General features: G+C 41.1%; 1 protein-coding gene across 21 annotated transcripts in view; it reads right to left on the bottom strand.

Annotated features, from left to right (window-relative positions):
• nbeaa (neurobeachin a) overlaps positions 1 to 24,912 on the bottom strand; it is a 90,957-nt gene that overhangs the window by 11,603 nt on the left and 54,442 nt on the right. For 4 of the 21 annotated variants that reach the window (XM_069146266.1, XM_069146250.1, XM_069146256.1 and 1 more), the window contains exons 14-40: positions 21,946 to 22,025; positions 21,495 to 21,557; positions 20,997 to 21,094; positions 20,209 to 20,301; positions 17,850 to 17,958; positions 17,634 to 17,715; positions 17,291 to 17,414; positions 17,000 to 17,192; positions 15,857 to 16,525; positions 15,174 to 15,623; positions 14,241 to 14,458; positions 13,912 to 14,065; positions 13,337 to 13,360; positions 12,821 to 12,904; positions 11,909 to 12,089; positions 11,215 to 11,339; positions 11,047 to 11,115; positions 10,760 to 10,928; positions 10,022 to 10,413; positions 9,304 to 9,440; positions 7,454 to 7,608; positions 6,356 to 6,482; positions 5,133 to 5,252; positions 3,974 to 4,107; positions 3,140 to 3,201; positions 1,439 to 1,503; positions 848 to 956 (exon numbers count right to left, since the gene is read on the bottom strand). In XM_069146266.1, the coding sequence (XP_069002367.1) occupies positions 848 to 956; positions 1,439 to 1,503; positions 3,140 to 3,201; positions 3,974 to 4,107; positions 5,133 to 5,252; positions 6,356 to 6,482; positions 7,454 to 7,608; positions 9,304 to 9,440; positions 10,022 to 10,413; positions 10,760 to 10,928; positions 11,047 to 11,115; positions 11,215 to 11,339; positions 11,909 to 12,089; positions 12,821 to 12,904; positions 13,337 to 13,360; positions 13,912 to 14,065; positions 14,241 to 14,458; positions 15,174 to 15,623; positions 15,857 to 16,525; positions 17,000 to 17,192; positions 17,291 to 17,414; positions 17,634 to 17,715; positions 17,850 to 17,958; positions 20,209 to 20,301; positions 20,997 to 21,094; positions 21,495 to 21,557; positions 21,946 to 22,025 (4,286 nt within the window). The remainder of the gene's footprint in view (positions 1 to 847; positions 957 to 1,438; positions 1,504 to 3,139; positions 3,202 to 3,973; positions 4,108 to 5,132; positions 5,253 to 6,355; positions 6,483 to 7,453; positions 7,609 to 9,303; positions 9,441 to 10,021; positions 10,414 to 10,759; positions 10,929 to 11,046; positions 11,116 to 11,214; positions 11,340 to 11,908; positions 12,090 to 12,820; positions 12,905 to 13,336; positions 13,361 to 13,911; positions 14,066 to 14,240; positions 14,459 to 15,173; positions 15,624 to 15,856; positions 16,526 to 16,999; positions 17,193 to 17,290; positions 17,415 to 17,633; positions 17,716 to 17,849; positions 17,959 to 20,208; positions 20,302 to 20,996; positions 21,095 to 21,494; positions 21,558 to 21,945; positions 22,026 to 24,912) is intronic. The other 17 variants (XM_069146260.1, XM_069146262.1, XM_069146265.1 and 14 more) reach the window with 11 other exon arrangements.

Genomic DNA, 24,912 nt, shown 5'->3' with positions numbered 1-24,912 from the left:
AAGTCAATTTGTTCAGTTTGAGGTAAAACCAATAAAGCCTTCAGATGAAGAAACTTGTAAATATTTTTTAGGTTTTCAGATGAGGAAGCTCAAATATAGAAGTACACTGTATAAATGGTATTGAAGAGTCTCATCTAATTATGCAGTCATACATTAGTGGAAACTGCTGACTAGACAATAAATCGGCAAAGCCAATATATCAGCTATCTGATATCAACTTATGAGAAATACTGCATATCGGTATTTCATATATTGACAAATATGTAACAATAAATGTTAGTGTAAAAATGCCAATTATTTGTTAATGGTAATTTAGAAACTGTGTCACTTTTAAAGTTTGTCCACTGTGGAGCACTGACAAGTGTCATTTAATCTAAATTTAAGGAATTCTTGTCACATGTTAGCTTATGTTATGCATTTATGTTGAAAAATAAATAATGGCCAATTCATTGTTATTACAACAACTCCAAGAGTATTAGCCCCAAATATTACTTTCACAACTCTAGGGTCCAAATTTGTAGTTTTTAAGGATTCATTTCATTTTCAAACAATAATAAAGTGACAAAAATCAGATGATAAAATAATATATTGGCTCGAAATTTCACAGAGCAAACACATTGAACAGTTCATTTGTGTCCTCCTAAAACATGTATTGATAAACAACCTATAATACTAATTAATACTACTATTTGAAGGTACTCATTTATTTTTAAATATCCAGGTATTTGTTGGTGACACTCAGTAAAAACAATGAGCATTACATATTGGCCACTTCACATGTTTTTTTTCCCCCTGTAGCCTTACATACAGTATCATGACAAACAGAAGTGGTGCTCTGCTTGTGTACCTCAAATTCTGCATGCTTGTGTACATCCTCAGCCCTCTGTCTGTTCAGGATGAACTCTGCTTCGTTTGCAACGCGCACAATATGGTCCTTCATGGCGTGGCACAGGAGTCTGGTAAAGGAGTGAGAACAAAGGTGTAAATCAGAGAAGCGACACTTCCACTTAGGGAAAAAAAAAAATCTAAATCTCAACAGGATGGACTATAAAAAGACTCGTCCATGGTTTCAGCTAAAGCTTATGTATGCTTGTGTAAACATCATATAAATCATTTTCCTTTTTAATGTATATTCGTCATTTTGGTTTTGTCGGGTTATTTTGTACTGATGATCCAATTAAGCTTGGATTAAAAACCAAAAAAAGGCAAAATTACAGGCAGTGAAAGTAGAACAGACCAAATCAGCTGTAAAGTTAACTGCAGTTTAATGACTCGACTTCCTGCTGAACACACATGGCACTGTGCACTTATCATGGCAAGGTTCTCATTAGGGCTCTATCAAAGCCATTGGTTGTTAAGCACTGATAACAGTATTAGAGTTAATGTATGAATCACAGGGACATCTGTGGGCCGATGATCAGTCAGTGTGATGGATTACCTTCCTTCGTTGATGAGCTCAATGAAGGCCAGTCCAGCATTCTTCTGGATGGAGTTTTGCCACTCCTGAGTGTAGAAGATACATTAAGATGTTGAACCATGGTTGGGAGTAGAATAGGTTGATATTGATTAAACTTATAACTGTATAGATCATCTTAAACAGAGTATTTTCCTGGAAATTAAACTGAAAGCCAGTTATGTAGATAAAAAACTGTTTTATTTTTATTTTTATGAATCTCAGTAATTAGACAGTGACTTTTATTAAAATCTGGTAAATAAATGCACAAAAATGTACATTGTATATGATTAGTCGAGCTATTTGAGAATATATATTGCTTCACAGTAAATACTATTACTTTATCCAACCCTGGTTGAAATAGCTGAGCAGTTTGTTGTGGGTAATCAGAAGATTAACATGTAAAAAGCAGGAAAAATGTGATTAAAATAGCTTTTCTAGAGGAAAAAAGCAGAGCACTGTCATCATTTCCCAACAGCAGGTTAAAACGTGTAACTTGCTGCAAAACTGCTCAAAATATGGAAGGAAAAAAATGCCTCTTAAACACTCTCTAAGTGTTAATGAAAATGCACCCATCTTAGCATATGTGAGTGTTGTATGTGTTTGTGCATATTAGAGTGGAGACTTCAGTGCGGGATAAGAGTGTTGCTGAAAGCCTCAAACTATCAGAGCTCCATTAGTTCCACTGGCTCTTAAGGCTGTGAAGGACACGTGGGACTATCTCCTGTTACATCCCCCATCCACAGGATCGATTTCTGGGCTAGGGTTTGCTCTCCCGGGCCTCTAATGGTAGACAAGGCCGGAGCCAACGGTAATACTATACATGCTGACGAGCAGCCATCCAGATAAGTGGTAGGGGCGAGGAGAGGAAAGGGAGTGGTGAGAGGAAAGGGCAGTGTGGAGAGTTGTAGAAGATGAAAGCAGTTGCTACTGAAACACGGAGTTAAAATTGACCAGAAAAGCCAAGGTTCCTGATGGTGTGATTGAAGATGGAGCAGGAACAATGAAAGGAAAGAAGCAGAGACACAGCGGTGGAGTTGAAGACAAAAGACAGGCAAGAGGAAAGAACCGACGGGCTCCTTTAAGAACAAGCGCTCTTATAGGCCGACAGAATCCAATGAAACAGAGAGCAGATGGGAGATAAACTTAATAACTTAAAAGAAAAAGAGCACTGGTGACCTACATCATCCGAGGAAAGATCTTAAACAGTAAGTTTCATTCTGTCTTCTCAGCATTATTCAGGAAAACAGAGATACTGGCATTGAATGGAATTTAGATAAATGAGCCAGATGACCTTCAAAATGAATTAAACTGGACTGTTTTTGTGATTTAATTTAGTTTTGGTAAAATCTAGTACATGAGAAGTTATGTGCATATGATTGACATGAAAAGTTGTTTTTGTGGCCGTGATATTGATGAGGGAAACTTTGGTGTAATAATGCATAGAAGGTGATATTATATTACATGTGCAAAGCGCTCATTACATAGTAACCCCTGCCTCACAGGGCACATCAATAACTCGACAGCTTCCTGTGTGCATTAAACTTTGCCAATCATAAGCGATCTAAGAAACAAAGAAATGTTCATAAGTAGTTCGAAACGTGACAAATTGAAGACCATTGTTCGGGCCTTGACAAAATGGACGGTAAATGGAGTGACAGAGAGGAGAGGTGAGGGGTTACCAACCTGAGAACAGAGCAGCATTACCAGCTCCACCACAGACGTGCTCGACTTCATACACACCAGACCTGCAGCACAGAGACATACAGCACAGTCAGAAGCCTCTCTTTCTTGCGCTCTAACACACACACACACACACACACACACACACACACACACACACACACACACACACACACACACACACACACACACACACACACACACCACTGCGAGACACAAAAATATCATCAAAGAAGACTGTGGTGTCAGCGGTTTCTGCTATTGTATACAGTCGTCATCGTCAAGTTTATAAAAAGCATGCCACAGAAAAGACAGGAACAAACAGCAGAGAAAAAAGAGGAAGGAGAGAAGAGGAGGAGGCGGGTGAGAAGGGAAGGAGCAGAGCTGAGGAGAGGGAGAGATCAACACTGAGACAGTGGATCACAAAAACAGGACGCCAGGAAGCAGGTGGGCAGAAGGAGGACTGCAACACATTTAGTACAGCCTATAATACAAGTTATACTACAAGTGATCATAATCTGATCTAAAAATATTGACATGTCTGACTAGCTGATTGTAAATAGTGCAAAATACTGACTTCATACCTGCTTGACGAATGGGTGAAGCAGCCAGCTCAGACTCTCACTCTCTCACTCTCTTTCACACACTCTCTCACTCTCTTTCACACACTCTCTCACTCACTCTCTCACTCACTCACTCACTCACTCACTCACTCACTCACTCACTTTTCTTTTTCCTCTCCGTCTTTCTCGCACGCAAACATCGCGGTGAGGGACAGTGAATGAGTAGACTCCACAGAGAGACGCCAGTTAGAGAAAAAGGAGCCGTGTACAGCACCTGTACCTTCTATGAGCAGTTCCTGCCCATGGCTACCCAGCAGCGTCCTAGAAAGAAAGGGTGCGAAGTCCACAAAAATCTCCCTCAACAGGGGGGCCACCTTCTCCAAAGCACGCTCCAGCTTGGTGGTGATACTGTGGTGCAAATAAGCGAGAAAAAGATGAAGAGAATAGGAGCAAAGGTTTAAAAAAAAAAAAAAAAAAAAGGGAACACAGAGGAGCATGTGAGGCAAAACTCTGGGGATATACAGTAGGTGAGAAAGGGAGCAAGAAAACCATGCATGGAAGAAGTGAGTAGAGACAGGTGAGAGGAAGGGAGCAGAGGAAAGCACAGGACAACACAGGAGAAGGGAAAAGGCAAGTGAAAGAAATAGAAAAAGGTCTGAAATGGACAGAGAAGACGAAAAAAGAATCAAGAATCAAATATGTAGTTATGTTTTTTTATGGAAGCACTATGTGTCGGTTAGTATTAGTAAGAAAAGCTTGATGATGCTACAGTTTAAAGGCTAATTATCGAGCTAATCATCTTAGCGTTGTGGGATGAGTGAAGCTGCGATAAAAATTACACCTGAAAAAAGCTGCCCTTTGTTAAACTGTACTCAAAATACTGTATATATTGATTTTTCATGTAAGTGCTATATATTTTAAAGTGCCTTTATGTGTGTAGATCACTTTTCCATTCTACATTCAGCTAAGAAATGGAGCGAGTAAGGCAGGAAGAGTACAGCAAAGCAGACTAAAATATGGAGCCATGACGGCAATGAGGTTCATACTTTGGGCCTTAAGCACGTGATTTCTGAAAACAGAAATGAGTCACTAGTGCTCACTAGTTTTAGTTTTGTTTTAACCGGCTCAGAGTAACAGATGAGTGACATTTGCCAAAGCTGCAATGGAGGTTAAAACAAGACTCAGGTCTGATCAGGAGTTTGGGGTTAGTGTGAGAGGACGACCATGCCAGAAGGGACAGACATTACCCGCACTGCTGTAAACAAATATGAGCTGCTAGCCTAAAACAAAAGTGATCTTGCCGAAGCAAAGATATCTGTCCTTTCGTGCATGGCATTCTGGGAACATTTATTAGTGGTTGGGCGTAGCAGAGGGTGTGTGGTGGAGGTGGGGCAGAGGGAGGGGGCATGGGGACAGGACGAGTATCTCCTTGCCTAAAACACTGTCCTGCATCTCGGGGGGCTGCCTGGAAGCCTGCCAGAGAGCTAAAAGACTTGAGCTCAGGGGGCGTCTGACCGCTGCGCAGCGCACACTGCGCCACCTCACAATAGGAACTGCAATACAAACCACACACACACACACACACACACACACACACACACACACACACACACACACACACACACACACACACACACACACACGCACACACACACACACACAGGCGCGCACACACACATACAAAAACACACGTACAGACACACACACCGATTAAGGAACACATACACACGAACGCACTCAACCGCGCGCATGTGTGTGCACTTTTAGTAAAACACGTATCTGCTAACACGTCTAAAGAGAGTACATTGACAGAAATATTACAGTACAAATTATCTTCAACGGAATTATATATAATTCCTTCTTGTAATGCTATTTCCTAATTAGTTAAATCTTCATATTGCAGATCACCTTATGTTGAATTAGTGACACCTGCACAGTATGAAAACACAAATAAAACACAGATTTTTGTTAATGACAATTTCATTTACATGTTAAGACGGTTAAACTTAACAAATTATCAAGCTGGAATAATACGTGGTAATAGGTTTACATACGCTACAGTTTGCTGTAAATTGTGACATTAAAACACAGTTGCCATGTAAGTGATGAAGAGCACAATAGTGTAGACTGGGTGAAATGTGTCAGTGGAACAGTATGTGTGTGCATGACAACATAGAATACATGTAGCTAGAGGACTATTTATATTAGGTTATACCACCTTTAAACAACAATAATGGAACCATTATCTTTTAGAGTTGTTAACTCAATCTGGAGCTGGCATATCCGAGTCTTTTAATCTCTAGTCTTTTGCCACCCAGCACAACTGTCACATTAACAATCTAATCCTCGTCATTTGTGGTTGTGTGGTCGATTGCTCCTGACATTTTTAAACAATTACAGTGGCTAATATCAGGGTTTTGATATGTAAGCCTTAAAAAGTCTGTAGGTGTGAGAAATGTCTGTGGCAGTGAGCTGTTGGTGAAAATTCTTCGGGAAGGATGAAGGGACAGGAATGAAGTGGGAAAGGACAGGCACCCAAGAAAACAGACAAATCAACATGAAAACAAAAGCCAAAAGGAGAAAAAAAAAATAAAGAGTGGGAGAAAAACTGAATGGTTGAAGCGATTAAGAGGTTTATGATGATGAGAGCTCTGACCTCATATTCTCCATGGTGTCTTCTGGCATGGGGGCCACTGTCTGCACCGCTGGCAAATTCTTACTGGTTGCACCGTTGACAAATGATGAAGATGAGGAGGAGGATGAGGAGGCAGAGTCTGTGGCACCTGGACAGAGCAGAAAGACGGGACGGAGAGCGATGAAGAATAAGACAAGCATTACAGTCACATGAATCAAAAATGACAATGCAGGATAATAATCCAGGAAATGTATTAATGTCGCTGATCAGTTGCAACCGAATTCAATTTGGATTGCATTTCACTGGACTGGCTGTTGCGTGTCTTCTGGTAATGGCCCCCGTTTGTGAAAATAGCTCTGCAATCAATATACAGAATCCAATCCAGGGAACAAATCTCTTCCTTTTCCATTATGCATGTATGATACAGTTAAATATGTCTGACAGGCTGACAAAGCTTTGAATACAAATCCAGGCTGCTACAGCGGCTCTGCCGAGCACACTGCTACGTAGAAAAAACACTGATCTGCATGTCAGCTGATATGTAATCAATTGTCGTGTTGTTATCCCAAGTTGCTTATTTTTAAATTCATAATCTGGATCAAAGAATATCTCATATATGTTTTTCTCTTTCTTTTTTTCCCCCCTGCATGGAAAATTAAATATGAGCCATGACACTGTACTGTGTCCAGTATAGGAGAGTTCACCAAATTAACTTCATGGCTAAGATATCTTACAGTCGCTGTGGTCTCTGCAAATTCAGAGAGCACAGCAAGTGTGCTCTCTCTGCCTAGTTAGAATCTGATGGTTCAGTTCATTTATATTCTAGTTTGTTCTGGCTGTCAAAGGACAGCAGAGTAAAGCATCAAAGAGTTTTATAACAAGGAAAGAAATTCAGTCCTGCTTGATGGAGCAGCCTCTAAATTGCTGAAAGCCTTTCACACGTACACCTTTGTCACATTGTAGGTGTCTGTCTGCTGCATCTCCTTAATTGCACACAGAATAGATGCAGTGCACAAATTTACAGGAGTAAAAATACCCAAAGATATACATTTAGGAATTAAATAAATAGCATGAAAAAGATGTGGCTGTGAAGAAGAATATCTATGTGTTATCTCCCACCTGTAGTGTTGATCATGCTCTTGGGAGTTGCCGTCGCAGCAGCAAAAATGTTGGGTGTGCTGCCGGCAGTAGCGGATCCACCAGTGGTGGGCGTGCCCACCGTGTTGACTGACAGGCTGCCGGGTGGCGGCTTTTTGACTGGAACCACAACACTCCTGTAAGAGATGAGACCCAAAGACATTAAATAAATCTAAACACACTAGGTTCTTTATTTATTCTTTATCGCCTCCGCTGTGACATCATGGCTCCTTGTGTTTGTCCCTGCCTGCACTGTGTGTCAACTTCTATGATCATGACCGCACAGTCGACTTCAGTGAGTGTGGGTGGGTGGGTGTGCAAGCACGTTTACTGCTGGCTAAGGCCGCTATAAAAATATCTAGAGAAACAAAGTATTAACAAGTTGTTTGACCTTCTGAAGTAAGTTAATCAATTAATTTGGCCTTTGTTTGAGAATTCTTTTTTTTAAATTTTTTACCACGAAGATGTGTCATCACAATTTTTTTTTACTAATCTATCTAATATACACTAGGATTTTTTTTACGATGCCAAAGATCATCCCAAATGGATCTTTGCTGTTTTTAAAACTTGACAGTTGAGAAAATCAGGCAGCGACAAGGATATGCATTACGTATAAAAAAAATATATATATACAGTATATACATATATATATATATATTACAGAAATTATAAAATTGCTTATTGGAGAGTGCCGTTTTTACTTGGTGTAAAGTCTCAACAGGATATCATTCTCTAAAGTTTCTGTGTTACAATAGAAAGCCATCAAAATAAACCGATTTCTAATTCAATCTATTTTTCAGTGTGGCACATAGAAACTGATATATTTCCTGAAATATCAACATTACAAGCTTGTTTAACATTGTGGAATAGTGAGCACTTAATTTTCAAATGTACAGGTGATACAGCTCTGACTGTTTATCTTAGAACCACGCCTAAAATATTGTTTGTTAGTGACTGTGTATTTGTGATTTATGTATGCTGAAGGATTAGATGTCTTAGCCTGCCTGACCTGAGGAGACAGGCTTGATACATGGAGAGGACATCTTGGAGATAGATATGGAGCCATCCATGATCTATTATGCACGCTGTCTTCAATCAATAACTTAGCTCTCAAGGACTGCGACGGAGCTGGATCAAGGAGACTAAGTGATGCACGGGAGATATAGGCAGGTCATCACTCAGTGGAAAGTCTATGTGGTAACAGTTTGGAGAAGAATTTAAAGCTGTTTGCAGACGTTGTTCATGTTCATTCAATGTCTAACAACTTCATCTTTTAGCAACATTATCTTAATCTCAATGTAGGATTTTTGCCCAAGATCAAAGACAAAAAGAGAAGAAAATGAATCTCTAGTATCATTGTATTACTACTAAGAAAAATAAATAATTGTTGTTTTGTTTTTATATTGAATTAGCAAACAAATTGTGGTGTACAGTAAATGTAGAAATCTACAAATGAATCATTCAGCTAAATCTATATTATTATGCTTTTCTTAATTGTGCATTATCAGGGTATCAATGGAACAAACAAATCAATGTGACTGCTGCTGAGTAATGCATAATATGTATATTTGTTAATTATACCATCCAAAAGGCTTTGTTCAAAAGTGAGACTTACTTTTTTAAATTCCAGACAATTGATCAATTGATTCTGCACCCACTGTTTTTTCTAAATGTGATGTACTCCAGTTTGAGAAATAGCACTGTACTATACGTGTCTGTATCAGCATTGGCTGCAAAAATTGATTCACTGATGGATGCGTCAGGCTGCACTGACTCCGATATCTCTGCCAGTTTTTATGCCCCCTGCAGGTCAAACAGTAACTGGGACTGACCTGTCGAAAGAGTGGAACTGCATGGGCAGCATGGGGTGTGTCTTCAGAGCGGGGTCTGGGTGGTAGGGCGTAGGCCCGGACTCCTGCCCCAAGTCCGCGCCGTCAAGGGGAGCCGCCACCAAGCTCTTCAGGATCTCCTGCGTTTCAGAGAGACAGCAGTGTGAGAGACAAGCTGCCGACGCAGCGAGGAGCATCACGACGTTGTGCATTATGTTTTCAATGTGGGCGTTTATATTTATTACACTGCAAAACATTATTATTTCCTCTGGCGAAATCCAACACAGAGAAAAAAAAAAAAACCACAAGCGCTAAACTATGTATGTGTATGAGTAAGAAAAGTGTGCATGTTTTTATGATGACTAACCAAACTTAACCGAAGTGGAAGGAACATACAAGGTGACATCTTAGCCATGTTCGGACCTGCCATTAAAATCCAACTCGGGTGATCTGACCAAAATTACACAGCTAAAAGTAGCTTGTTAATCCAAACCTCAACCGCATTGGCTGAATGCAAATGCATTTCCTGACCACACAGAACCACATTTTGCTTTTCTGAGAGTACAAAATTGTACATATGAAAACATATTGCTTTTCAGATGCAAAAAATAATCACAAGCAGTCACTGGGGAGATTTAAAGGTGTTGACTACTGTTTTTCTCAGCTTAAAATTTAGACATATCTAAGCAGCCAGGCCTGACCGAGGGCATCACAGACCCACCTTGACGTTGATGCCTTTGTTTGTTTGACTGATGCTTGAGATGGACGAAGGCGGGGCTTGGCTGGAGTTGGGGTTGCAGCTAGGGTTGTGGGGAGAATCCAGCAGGCTCTCCTGTGACCTCCTGACATCAGACGACAGACTGCACAACAGATCTGTGCCTCCTCCCATACCCCCTCCCCCTCCTCCGATGTCTCTGTCTCGGTCTCTGTCTGTCTCTCTCCCCACCAGGCCGAGACCGAGGCCCAGACCCATCTCCGAGCCGTTCAGCGATCCGGCCACGTGGCCCTCTTCTCCGATGCCTGAGTCTGTGTGGGGGAGGCCTGCCCGGGGAGAGTCATCCACTGGGGTGGGGGTCTGTTTGTCACGATCAGAGAAGGCTGTGGAAGGGTGCTCTGCACCATTGTGGAAGAAATAAAGGACGCAATATGATTTTTTTTTAGGATACACAATGATGGAATTAAATTATTAGTATTTCTTTATGTGAAATGCATTAAGAAATTCCACAACATATTGTCTGTTTTTAACGTTTAATTCTTTGCTATTTAATCTGGCTTCTGACTGTTTATTTCTCTGCCAAGTAATATCCTTCTTTCTTCTTCTTTTGGTCTCACAAAGGCATTGTTGTCAGCTTGAAGTCTTATTCACTACAGCAGCATTACAATGATGAGTCACCACTGGCTCATCCAAAATCACCCTCTAATATTGAGGATATTGCAGCAGAAGAAAAACGATAGTCACCTGTACTGGTTGGGGAGTTAATCTCGTGGCGGATGCTTCTCCCTGATAGGCTGGTAGACCTGCCAATCTCTCGCTGGGGTTCCAAAATGTCCCGGTACTTAGACACCATGAGAACTGAGATAAAGTAAACGACTGCCAGCGCCAGAAACTGAGCCTGCTTACTGTCATCCTACAGCAAAAACACATGGACATAAAATGATTCAGTAAGGAAAAACTCAGGTATATTTTTCCCTTATATTTATAACCTGACAAATACTCTGTACACTGTAAAATACAAACACACTTACCACATCTCTGAAAACCACAGCTCGAAGACGATTAATGTCTACATCCTGCAGGAGTCTGTCTGGATCCTGCTAAATATGGAAGATATATAGTGAGGCATACTTCTGTGTCAGATTTTTAAGAGTTGCTGGATGTGTATTTGGATTTCTGTGTGTGTTTGTGTCTGGTACCTTGCTGGCAGTGGAGGCACTGTGGAGGCTGTCCTGTGACTTGCTGCTGGTTAAGGAGGACTTGCAGCTGCGATCTCTCTGTCTCTGCCTGCACTCGAGGCAGTTCCTCACTGCCACACAGCAAACTGATGGACACATGGAGGTAGAAAGGAAATAAGTAAGTATTATATTGTGGCTTGGGGATTTTACATTTAATGGCTTTTCTGTTAAAAAAACAACAACCAAAAAACCACGTCTGAATCGTTGCAGCTTCTTGTCGCTTCGAAATTCAATAGTTCGACTCAGGAAACAAGATAATCTTTTGCAGTGCACACCCATTTCGGGCTGTCTTCACCACCTAGTTTCGATTGGGACAATTCAACAGCAACTTTGAATCAAATGCTTCATTAATTGATTGGCGAATTGACAGATTTAAAAAAACAATTTTTAAATTAAATTATTAAACAACAATTGAGAATTCCTTGTTCCTAGCTTGTAAAATGTAATTAATATTTTCATTTTCATTTTTTTTTTTTTTAGATTTATGGTATATCATAATAATATTAACATATTTGGGTTTTGCAATGTTTGACAAAAAATTTAAACGTTTCACGTCTGGGAAATGCAACAGGCCCTACTCAACAAGGCCACAACACTTTGAGTCAGTCGTTTTAAACATTTCGGTCAATATTGAATACATTAAACTGGCACACACCCAGGCGGAGGCATTGCCTCATCAGCCCTCCTGATGACATGTTCTTCTCTGCTTCAATCTCACTGAAGTTGAGGGAGCTGGCAAACACCAGAACGTCAACCATGGCCATGAGACGGGACAGGAAAGTAACCGCTGTCTCTGAAGACATGCCCTGTGTCGCCTCAATGTTCTCCAACTCCGTCTAGGGAAAGGAGAAAACAAAAACATATGCTTGCAAGTTATTCAGTGAAAAACTAGCAGGCACACACACTGAATTAGATGCTCTCTCAGTGGTTTTGGAAAGGTGCTGAAATCCTGTGGTAGTCTCTTTTTTTAAACAACAGAAGTAGCATTTAGAAAATGTATGCAGCCAGACCTTTCGTGACTGCAGCAGTCACAGCTGGTTGTACCAACACACAGGGAAACCAAACTTGAGTATCATGCCGGTTCAGTGAAAAACGTACTTATATGATGAAATCTGGCAACATGAGGTGCTCTACGCAACACACAGGAAGTACAGCCTGATGACACACAGGTGATGGTAACAGTGGGATAGTGACAGTAGCAGTGTGGCCTGTTAGCAGTAACAGTGGAGGTGGAGAGATAGGTAAAGCTCGCCTTGAATATATAATTAGACAATTAAACCGAGTCCTTTTTAAATACTAAATTCGCAGTATATCGACATTGAAAATAAATCTGAAGGCAGCATTGCAGGGGTTAAAACCAAGTGTGTGGTTTGCTGTGTCTCTGCTTCAGTAAGCAGGGTGTGCAGGGCTGTGGAGAGCCGACAAAGTGCAAGCATCTGGAGGTTCATCAGAGCAAGTGAGCACAGACATTTGGGGAATAACAGACACACAAGGTGAGGACAGAAGGGCTTGGGTTGGTGCTCTTAGCTCTTCTGGTGATGATGAGAGTCTCAGGCTCTTTACGCACCTCTCCCCCTGCGCCTCCTCCCCCAGGAACAGGGGTCACCTCCTCTCCCTTTGACCCCCTCTGGGGTCCGTCTCCTCCTGCCTTCTTTAGTGTTGATACAAATGGGACAGGCTTAGCAGATGCAACCCCCAAGGACTTGTGGAAAACTCTCATGCTCTCTCTTTCTCTCATAACATAGACTCAATAATGTATCTATTATCACCTCTAAATAATCTTCTCACTCCAGTTTCTCTTTATTATCAACCCACCTTCAAGCCTCTTAGGTTATTCTATCCACTTTATTCATATAATATTCCAACAGGGTTAGAATATTTCATGTTTATGAGCTAGATACAATGAGGAAGATATATAGATATAAACAGTATAAGGTGGAGTATCGATAAGCAGCAAAGGAGCACAACAAATAGAAACACTATGGATGTCAGACAGGCAAGGGGTTAGTGTAAGTCACAATGGCAAATAAACCAGAACTAAGTATTAGTAGAATAGAAAGAGAGGAAAAAAAACGGAACTTACAGTGTTGGCACTACTCTTAGAACTCTGCACATGCAACACAGACAAAAACAGAGACAAAAAAAGACAAGAAAATACACAAAGTACATGTAACACAGAGAGGAAAAGAAAGATTAAAATGTAAAAATGATTCAAATGAATAGATTATCAAACCGTCAAATTATATTGTTAATTAAAAGGATTAGAACAAAGTTTAAAAAAAGGTTTAAGAAGTGTAAAATTGACAGCTCAATATTTGGAAATACCGATGAGAGGAATTTCTTTGACTGTTTAATTAGTTTACAAATTATTTTTCTTTGGCAGAACTTTTTGTAAGTACAAAATTCAACTTTATGAAGTTATTTTTGATCTACCATGATTTCATAGGTTAAAAAAAGCAACAAAATGTAACAGACACAACAAATTCTTGAACCATATGAATCATGAAAGACCAATGATGCTCTGAGCATGGAGGAAATTATGTTTAGCAGGCTCTTCAAAGTCTGCCTTTGGCGTTAACACCCGAGTTAAAGGCCTGTAAGAGCTGTTGACCTGCAGTTTTCCCTCCTACCACCGAGGGGTGGAGTAGAGCCACTTACAGAAGGGGAGGTGGCAGCAGACAGGAGAGGTAAAATGCCTCCACAGGCGATGATGATGTTGTCCACCATCTGAGAAATGAGGTGGATCGTGTTGTGGACAAAGATGATGTTCTCATTGCTGTTCACAAAATCCATCACTGACTTGGTGGAGTGGCTGAAATGGAAAAATAAGAGGCATATAATTGAATCCCTTCCCTTTTTTTTTAATATCTTCAGTCTCATCTAATGTTCGATACAGGCATCATCAATACATTGAAAACAAGACGTAAATGCTGAACTAATTTTATTCTGATTACCAAGAGGCAAACACCTCATACAGCCTAACTCACCTCCTCCACACATGCACGTCTGTCTCCAGGGCGAAGAGCAGGTCAGTGAGCAACCTCTGGTGCATTGGCGACCACTTGAATTCTGGGATGCGGAACATGGTTGTGCGCGGGCCGGGGCTGAACTGACGCCGCTGCTCTTCTGTCATGGGCATGCCTCTAAAACCCAGATCGACACGCAGGTCCCGCTCCAGCTGGGCCGCAGTACGACCGTGGAGGGCCTGTAATGGTGGGGACAGCAGATCGGTCAGCCAGCAGAGCATCTCTTAGTGGTCTAATACATAAAACTTGGCATACAGACAGTTATGAAATGTAATTTCACTCGATAAAATCAAAACCACAGAAAAACCCCAGGAGACTTCTTATTCTGCTTTTACCGAGCGGTTAGAGAAACGTAGCTTATGTGTGGGTGGTCACTCAGCTTTTTGGCCCAGAAGAACTGGTCATAGCAGAGCTTTTCATGCTAATCACAACACAAACTGTCAATTACACTAAGGCAGGTTAAAGCAGCAGGTGGCTGACTGGTGGCTGAAAGGATAAATCTCAGTGGGGAAGGTGAAAAAGCACTTTCTTCTGCGATGTGATTTTATTTAAGTTCCACCTGTCGATTTCAAAACAATGAGAAAGTACAGCTGCACTTTGCTATCCAGGATTTATCACTGTTTAACTGAAAGACAACAGGAATAATCTCAAAACAATATTTGTGGAATGTTTGCAGTGATTATGAGGGTTATTATAGACTTTTTTCTATTTTTATTTTGATGGCTATAAATGATTCCTTATCAAAACCCTGCATCCCCACAGTAAACAGGTGCAAGTGCAATTAGTGACCTAGCAACTCACTTACAGACTGATGTGAGCACAGCATGGGAGGGGCTCCCTCTTTGTCAACAACTGAACAATAAATATAGATGGTACAGACACATATAAACACACCTGAGTTGTTGCAGTAGTTTGGATCTTCTTTGTGTCCTTGTCTTTCCCATCGTCTGACCTCTCTGTATCAGAGGTGGTGCTGGCTGTGTCTCCCCCGGTCTTAAGCCCCGCAGCCTCTCTCTCTGCCCCGGTTGTACCCTCTCCCTCTGGGAAATCTGGTCTCGATGCTCCTTGGATCTGGGATTGGCTCTCAGCCTCCGCAATTGAACTGATGTCAGCAAGAGGGCTCTGGATCTTGAAGGGCCCGTCCTCTGGAAGTTCCCCAGAAGTGTGGCTTTGGGTCTGTGTTAAATCAGAGCCACAGCTAGTCATGTGGGCAAGCAGGCTGAGGTCATCACTGGCACTGGTGGTGGAGTGAGCGGGGACCGAGCCGGATGGATTGGGCTGGTCTGGACTGGGCAGTACAAGGGGGTCTGTTGCTGCCAGAGCTGGAAGCAGCTTTTCATCAACCTGGGAGAGATGAATAGAGAGATGAAAAATTGAACAACATTAAGACATCAGGAAAAGTCTGCAGCAACAACTTCTTTTCATTTGGTAAGTAGAAAGATTTGGAAGGAACAAAGTAGCAGAGATATAATGGCAACTGAGTGGTGAAATTAAATTCTCAGTGGGGAGGGGAAGATGTGGGACCACAGATAACATTTTAATTAATCAGTGACAATAATCTTTATATAACATCCTACCTTGCTGAAGAGAAATCCATTGTTGCTCGGGACACTGTCTTTCTCATCAGCCAATGTGATGAGCGGACCCATGTTTCCATCATCCTCCAGGTTGACTCCTGAGAGCCCCAGGCTTGACCCCGGCGTGTCATCTTTAGGCACCAGATTCCCATTGAGGTTCTGAACCACTGTGCAGTAAGCACTGTCCAGGAGAGAGTCCACCTCTACCAGAGGTCCATTTTCCATTCCTCCCCCACCTCCTCCACCTACACTTCCACCAAGGCCTTCAGGAGAGAGGTCCAGGTCATCCAGCTTCACCTCTGTGGCCTCTACTTTCTCTGCTTTAATATCTACCAGAAGGTCGTGGACCTCCACCCTCACTCCTGGACCGGCGCTCTGCTCCCCGGGTGTCAGGGCTTCTCCATTCGGTCTCTTCACGGCTCCTTCTGCGAGGAGATTGCGCGAGTCCCCGCCGGCCCCCTCGCTGTACTCGGCCTCACTCTCGGGTGTCTGTGTCTGGGAGTTGTCATCAATTTCTAGGTTGCCGTTGACGACAGGGACGGGTGTAGCGGAGAGGCCGGAGATGGTGGACACGGAGCCTTTCTTTCCCTTCTTGATGTTCTCCTCCTCCTGACGCTGATACTCTTCGTACATCTTGGCCAAGTACTCCTTGTGGGCTTCATAGGTCACCTGTGACAGATGGTGGCAAATAATTGGTGATGCGATGAGAGCACAAACATTGACAATAGTTAACCTCCACATCAATAACCCCCAGGTAGTCCAGCTCATCAATACTAAATGCTGGACAGATAAAACTGGAACACTGGCCTCCCTGGACTTTTGGAAACATCATCCATAATGTCCCCTTGCTTTGAAACTGCTAAGAAAAACGGTGTGAGTTTAATTTCCATTACTGAACAGTGAAAAGGGAGGCGATCAGTTATATTTATTCTAGGCCTTGAAGGTCATTGGATTAAGAATTACAATTAGCATGAGTCAATATGTACAACTCAATATGTTTTTCTTCAGCTTTTAGGTTAGTTAGAAATTATTGTCACCATTAACACAAGCTCATTTTTCACCAAATAGCAAGCAGAATCTACAAATGCAAAGTACGTCAACAGCTGTTTCTTAATAATCTGATTAAGACTATCCCGCTCTAACCTTGGAGTGTGCAATGGACAGGGTATCAACCCAGACCCTCCATCCTCCCCATTCGTATTTGATGGCGTGGTAGAGGAGAATCCTAAAGATGTTGTACACCATCTCAGTTATTTTCTGCTCTTCTGGGCTCTTGGGGTTGATGTAGCCGAGGGAGAACATCCAGTCCTGCCACACAGAGCACTGCAGCAAGCAGCTGGTACACAACACAAACAGTAAATGTGAATCAAGCCGTAGCATGAAAAAAAATATAACAATAGATGAATAAATGCAAGTGTAGTCATTTGCTTTTACCGTCGGTTTTCGCGGCTGTTACTGAAGAGTTTTATCATGTCAGAAAGAAAGAGTCTCCTGACTTCCATCAGCTCAGCGCTAGGAGAAGAGTTCTTCAGCAGGGTGGCCACTACTTTTAGAATCACTGGGTGGGAGGGAAAAATAAATAAATCAGGGAATAGGAAAACAAGAGACAATTGTGAAGGACAGGAGAGTGTGAGGCAAATCAATAAGTGGGAGATGGAAGCAGCATTGGCTTCTTAATTCCAGTTTTGTTGTTTGTTTACTCGCTTAAAAAAAGCACTGCATTATTGGCAGCCCAAAGAACACGGAGAGGCAGAGAGATGCAAGATTTTGTACTTACTGGGATTCTGGATCTTGACGGTGGAGTCAGGCTCAGGGTGGGGTTTGTGAACCACCTGAGTACACACCTGCTCTGTCAGAATCTGCAGAAAGAAGATTTACAGACGTCATGCAACAACAATCGCTTAAATTCAGACTCAACTCAAAACAGACTGCTTCATGTAAATTGCTACAGAAATGCAGTTTGTGAACGAGCCGCTGGCCAACAATGACCTACCTCATACAGAGTGTTGTAGGTTGTGATGGAAACAGTGTTGGTGTGCATCATCAGCCTCTCCCCCAGCAGTGTGAACAGACTGTGTGTGTGCATGATCTCAACCTTCCGCCTGCAGGGAAACAAACACACACTTACACGTTCAAAACAGCTTAATGATAGTCAAACCTGACATTTATTGTCACTGACCGGAAGACAGCCTGATATTGGCATGTGGCCCTGCAGCTATGATGGGACCAAAGAAGGTAAGAACGGAGCACCAACAAGAGAAATTAACAAGAGGCATTAACAGAACAACAACATCACAGGGGGCACTGGAACAACATTCATATGGCTGTGAATTATTAACTTTTATTATTAACCTTGCCAGTGGGTGAACACTGGGTTTCTAAGAGGCTTTTAACTTGAGACGCTCAGAAATCAGGGTTGACTAACTTTGAGTATTTCCTAATTTGAAATAAATGAATAATGCTCGAAGGTCGGTAGATTCCTAACAAAGGTTTGAACAGTGTTTAATCATATGCAGATATTTAATGAGAATAACACTGATGTGAGAATAACACTGATGTGTTATTCTCATAGCTGCTATCATTGTGGTTTGAATTAGTTTTTCAATCAGTTTAGTCACCCTTACAGAAAAAAAACACACGAGGTTCCCACATGGGACACAAGTGATCACATGTATGACACATTTTTACCACGTTGCAAAATATGATAACATGTGGACAAAATGTGGAAAAGTTGTAATCTACATTGGCTTCAGACATTACATAACCTTACACATGAAAATGTTCCAAAACCACATTTTAATGTGGGCAAAATACATGTTTCACATGTGTTATGTGAGCACATGAGTCTTTGCACACATGAAATTCATGTGTTTTTTCTGTAAGGGCAGTTCTTAAATTTACTCTAAATTTCATAATATATATAACTGAGGACAAGATGGTCTGCTGCATGCAGAAATAAATGCATTGTGTCTATGACCGTTGATCTGTTATTAAAAGATAGCATCACAACTCAAGTGAATTTATCAAATGATGTTTTTTTTTTTTTTATCTGTTACCCACTAATATATGAAGACAAGAACCCTGGCAGGACATTATAGAAGACGGATGTTATGACAGGTATTAAATCTTTACATTGTCATATAATTAAAATAAACCATCTGTCATTTATGAGCAGCTGTAGTCTGACTCCAAGCTGATGTTGACTGTTTTAAGTGAAGTGTATTTTCAGATCCCATTTCTTCCATATCTTTAATCTCATCCACAACAGCTCATTCGTAGTCAAATAGATGTACATACCTATAAGGCAGTTTCACTCAGCTTTCAATTAAATGTGGGTAAAAAAAAAAAAAAGGTAATATTAATAGAAATAAATTGGAATTGATTTGTCAAGATGACCAATTAACTCTCACCAGGTGGAAAAGGCTGCCAATTTCTCAGATGTCTTCTCAAATATTAATGTAGCATCCAATATAGTTAAGCGTGGAATCTCAAATTTTAAGTTGACTCTCAAACTACAGTGCGGAAACCCAATAAAATATAAATCTGTTTTATTTTAATCTATGAGATTAACAGCACTGTAAAATGTCAAAGACTCTGAAGACACGATTGTAGCAGAACATTATTTCTTATCCTGTTTTTAAAGCTGATAAATCATCAGATTATCTGTAAATCACATGAAATTAGGTTATGTTCAATAAATTTAAGAATTATTCTAGATTATTTTGAGATGTCTTTCAAAAGTACAAATGTTTGTCTTTACTGTGTGCTGTTTTAGGTAACACTGAAGTGCTTGATCAATATTAAATTTCCATAAGTATTGAAGCGATATGTAAACTAAAGGAGGCAGGCCCACAGGATGCTTGGTTCGAGCAGATGTTAAATCGGTGGGGGACTGAAGGGTCAGGGCTCAGGTGCAGCATGGCAGCCTGCTCTTGTGTCGTGCAGAGAGCAGTCGTGCAGCGTGTCACATGGGATGAAAAAAAAATCCCCCAGCATTCACTGCTGCTCATCAAGGTTCCACCTCCCTGCCAGTGCACACTGTCTAAATGATTATTCCGCCTGGACATGATGATGAGGACATTATCTTCACATGCACACAAACAAACAGCCCGTCTTAGACTCACTGGAGACCGAACTGCACAGTTTTTACTGCATTGTTTTTCCTCCCTCTGACCACTCTAAGTGACGCCTCTCATTCTCCCTACCATGATGCAGCAGCTGTGTTTTAGTCGTGACAGAAAAACAGATTTGCCATTCCAGGAACATTTTAAGAGCCCCCTCATTTAAGTGATTCACTGCTGACTACCATACAAAGAAATATATACCAGGAAAGCACAGAGAGAGATACTGACTTGTGGCCAAGGTGCTTCAGGAAGTAGCCCAGGACTTTGAGGGCCTGGACCCGGATGCTCTCACTCTTAGAAGCCAGGAGCTTGCAGATCACCCTGTAACATGTCAAACACATAGACACACTGATTACCCATCAGTGAGGAAATCATAAAGCCTTAGATGTGAGCTTAAAGTATAAAAAAGCAATCCAGGAGTTATTCAGTGAGCAGTAAACACCTGCTGCCTGATAATCAGTAAATATCCTCAAAGTTACAATTAGTAACATGTGCGCTGACTGAAGCACTTTCTTCAAAGAAGTCTTCGCAGAGGGCATAAAAATAGTATAACAAAAAAAGAAGAGGAGCACAACACACTTTGCAACTAGCTCTCTAGCAACAGAAGAGTTACCATAGCAACCAAAGAGACATCCATGTGTAGTTGTGCTTTGGGAGAATTACCAACACAGTTAGAGTCATAGTCACAGTTAGAAATATCAGCCCGCTTGGTTCAAGCTACTCTTTGTATATATCACATCAGTAGTGTGGAAATTTAAAGAATGGCTTCACTGCACGGTAAAGCATTTATGTTGTGGTTGAGCATGAGGTTTCATAATAAAGACAGAGAAGAATAATTTTACTTTGTACAATTAAACCAAGACATAGAATAACATTTGGTACATTTTAAATCAAATTTGTCTTAATTTCTCCCTGTTTTTAAAATCTTTACTATTAAATTTGTAAACAAACTTTAAGTTTCCAAAACATAATAGAATAATAAAATGTGTAAAAAAAAAAGGGAGGGCAGTGCTCACCTTATGCCGTTTCTCTGGTCAAATGCGGGAATCATAGACGCCGGGTGTTCAGACATAAGAGCGACCAAAAGCTGGAGCACGTCGTGAATATTCTCATCCTGCAAAGAAAAGAAAGCCAAGATGAACAGGTGAGGAGGAGGAAGAAGCCCGGTCGGACAGACGAATAGAAGGGTTAAGAGGACAAAGAGAGAGTTGTAAGGGTGGACATGGAGGGGGGGGGGGGGACTGCAGAGGAGCAGGTGGTATTTCAGAGCAAGAATAGATATAATTGTTACAGAGGGGTACATTCTGTTCAGTCCATTGTTGCGCCATTTTTCATGCTGTCACAGCACTGAAGCTGACTCACACTCTCTCTCTCGTTTAAGTGGACCATAACTCCAGCCTGCAAATTATAATGCACATTTTGCCACCAGCTCCACTCCAGCGCTCTCACTGTCTCTCTGTCTCCATCTTTTGCTCTCTCTCGGAGTCTATTTTAATACAGAAGTTAGCATTTACCTCATGCATGGTCAACAGATAGTTGAGAATGCTCTGTAGCTCGTCCTCCTTCACACCCCGGTCCTGAGAAAAAAACAACAAAACATCCACCAAAACATTCAAGATCTTCTGTTCTTTTTATGTGTTATTAACCTCAGATGACTCCAGTAATTCCGTTTTCGGTTGATGCATTTTTACCATGAAGCAGCACAAACCTTTCTCTCACACATACATGCAAATGGGGGAAAAAAAAAAATAAAAAATCAATACACCCTCAAACAAACACAAAAACTGTGTTTAATTCTATTCCACACACACACACACACACACACACACACACACACACACACACACACACACACAGATTAAAGCAGCAAGGAAAAACAACAAACATCATAATAGAAAAAAAAGTGGTTTCTTGCAGTTTAAAGAATGTGATAAAGATAACGGTAATCCGTTTCTCTCCCTCTACCTTCAGTATGAGTTGTTTGAGGAAGAGAAGCATGAAAGCTCTGAGTGAGATGATCTCCTTTTGGGATGGTCGTGGTCCATCTAAAAAAACAAACACCATACAAACAAAAATTTATTTCCTGTTAAATTCCATTTTTTATACTCGATAACAGTTAAACAAGTCTCCAGCTTATTCTGTGTGAGCTCTACTGATATTTAGTTTTATTAGGCTTCCTGGAGAGCAAAGAAAAACATGTTAACACAGGCATGCACACATACAGTGGTGTGAAAAAGTGTTTGCCCCCTTCCTGATTTCTTGGTTTTTTGCATGTTTGTCACACTTAAATGTTTCAGATCATCAAACAAATTTAAATATTAGTCAAAGATAACACAAGTAAACACAAAATGCAGTTTTTAAATGAAGGTTTTTATTATTAAGGGAGAAAAAAAAATCCAAACCCACATGGCCCTGTGTGAAAAAGTGTTTGCCCCCTAAACCTAATAACTGGTTGGGCCACCCTTAGCAGCAACAACTGCAATCAAGCGTTTGCGATAACTTGCAATGAGTCTTTTACAGCGCTGTGGAGGAATTTTGGCCCACTCATCTTTGCAGAGTTGTTGTAATTCAGCCACATTGGAGGGTTTTCCAGCACCAACCGCCTTTTTAAGGTCATGCCACAGCATCTCAATAGGATTCAGGTCAGGACTTTGACTCGACCACTCCAAAGTCTTCATTTTGTTTTTCTTCAGCCATTCAGAGGTGGACTTGCTGGTGTGTTTTGGATCATTGTCCTGCTGCAGAACCCAAGTTGGCTTCAGTTTGAGGTCACGAACAGATGGCCGGACATTCTCCTTCAGGATTTTTTTGGTAGACAATAGAATTCATGGTTCCATTTATCACAGCAAGTCTTTCAGGTCCTGAAGCAGCAAAACAGCCCCAGACCATCACACTACCACCATCACCATATTTTACTGTTGGTGTGATGTTCTTTTTCTGAAATGCGGTGTTACTTTTACGCCAGATGTAACGGGACACACACCTTCCAAAAAGTTCAGCTTTTGTCTCGTCAGTCCACAGAGTATTTTCCCAAAAGTCTTGGGGATCATCAAGATGTTTTCTGGCAAAAATGAGACAAGCCTTAATGTTCTTTTTGCTCAGCGGTGGTTTTGGTCTTGGAACTCTGCCATGCAGGCCATTTTTGCCCAGTCTCTTTCTTCTGGTGGAGTCATGAACACTGACCTTAACTGAGGCAAGTGAGGCCTGCAGTTCTTTGGATGTTGTTGTGGGGTCTTTTGTGACCTCTCGGATGAGTTGTCGCTGCGCTCTTGGGGTAATTTTGGTCGGCCGGCCACTCCTGGGAAGGTTCACCACTGTTCCATGTTTTCTCCATTTGTGGATAATGGCTCTCACTGTGGTTCGCTGGAGTCCCAAAGCTTTAGAAATGGCTTTATAACCTTTTCCAGACTGATAGATCTCAATTACTTTCTTTCTCATTTGTTCCTGAATTTCTTTGGATCTCGGCATGATGTCCAGCTTTTGAGGATCTTTTGGTCTACTTCACTTTGTCAGGCAGGTCCTATTTAAGTGATTTCTTGATTGAGAACATGTGTGGCAGTAATCAGGCCTGGGTGTGGCTAGAGAAATTGAACTCAGGTGTGATAAACCACAGTTACGTTATGTTTTAATAGGAGGGGGCAAACACTTTTTCACACAGGGCCATGTGGGTTTGGATTTTTTTCTCCCTTAATAATAAAAACCTTCATTTAAAAACTGCATTTTGTGTTTACTTGTGTTATCTTTGACTAATATTTAAATTTGTTTGATGATCTGAAATATTTAAGTGTGACAGACATGCAAAAAAATTGGAAATCAGGAAGTGGGCAAACACTTTTTCACACCACTGTACACTCGCTATTCGACATAACAGTGAACAGTAAATCACTGCCATTAACTCCAGTGGCAATTTGGCATTCTGGATATTTTATGGTTGTACTAATCTAACTTATTACAGCAAAGACACGGCGATTTACAAAACTGTGATTGATGGTCCAAATGATCCAAACCAAACAACCACAGCAATCCACTGTATCTACTTTCAAGCTCTGGCACGCCATCAGCTGTTTGCTACGGTAGGCGGCACAGAAATAATCAAGCTAAAAACACGAAAGCATCTGACACACAACACCAGCCGTATCTCATGCGCGTCGGAAATCTTTTGCCATTCTTGAAGCATTTAGCTGCAATCATTCATTCAACTGCCACTGACCGCTATTACCTTCAGACATGTGCACAAAGAGCCACACATTCATGACATCGTTCCAGCTATTGTGTTTGTTCATTATGATAGCTTCAACAGAGGCTTCAAAACTCTGGCACTTTAAAAATACTTGAGAAGAAAACTGACAACTCAGATGTTGGCATTGCATTTCCGTTGATGTAACTGTATTTCATTCATTTTTGAGGTGTTTAATGTGTACGTCAGATACACTAGGAGCTTATGGCTGTGATGAATCAGCTTAAAACAGCTGCCAAATAACTCGCAAATGGAAAGTGGTGCCAAATAGTCTAAAGGATGCATTGATTCAGATCAAAGTAAGAATGATATAAGACCAAGACTTTAAAAACAAGGTCATTTTTCCTTTAACAGTCCATCTGCAGCCAGATGGTACTTTCTCACTAATTCTCTATCTTGACATTAACAAACAAACTCTCACAAGCTATATTTTCTCATCAATCCCAGCAGAAGCTTGTTTAGTTTATAAGCAACAATAAACATTTATGATGTCCGGCCTGTGTGCCCACTTTGCTGTGTCAGGATGTTTGGAATCATCCTTATTTTATGTATGCTACAAAGGGAGAGTAATGCAGTGAGTTTGTGAGTTTATTGTTCACGAAATAAAACCCCACCACATCCTCTCAGAAAATGTAAACCGATATTCGACCCGTTGCTGCTAAACCAGCGGCTAGATGAAACATAAAAGAATGTGG

Source organism: Embiotoca jacksoni, unplaced genomic scaffold (assembly GCF_022577435.1).
Source record: "Embiotoca jacksoni isolate LCO1_2020_lvr unplaced genomic scaffold, fEmbJac1.0.p SCAF_13, whole genome shotgun sequence".
NCBI classification, from domain to species: Eukaryota; Metazoa; Chordata; class Actinopteri; family Embiotocidae; genus Embiotoca; species Embiotoca jacksoni.
The sequence above is the reverse complement of the archived record's forward strand: the minus strand, read 5'-3'. Positions and strand labels throughout refer to the sequence as shown.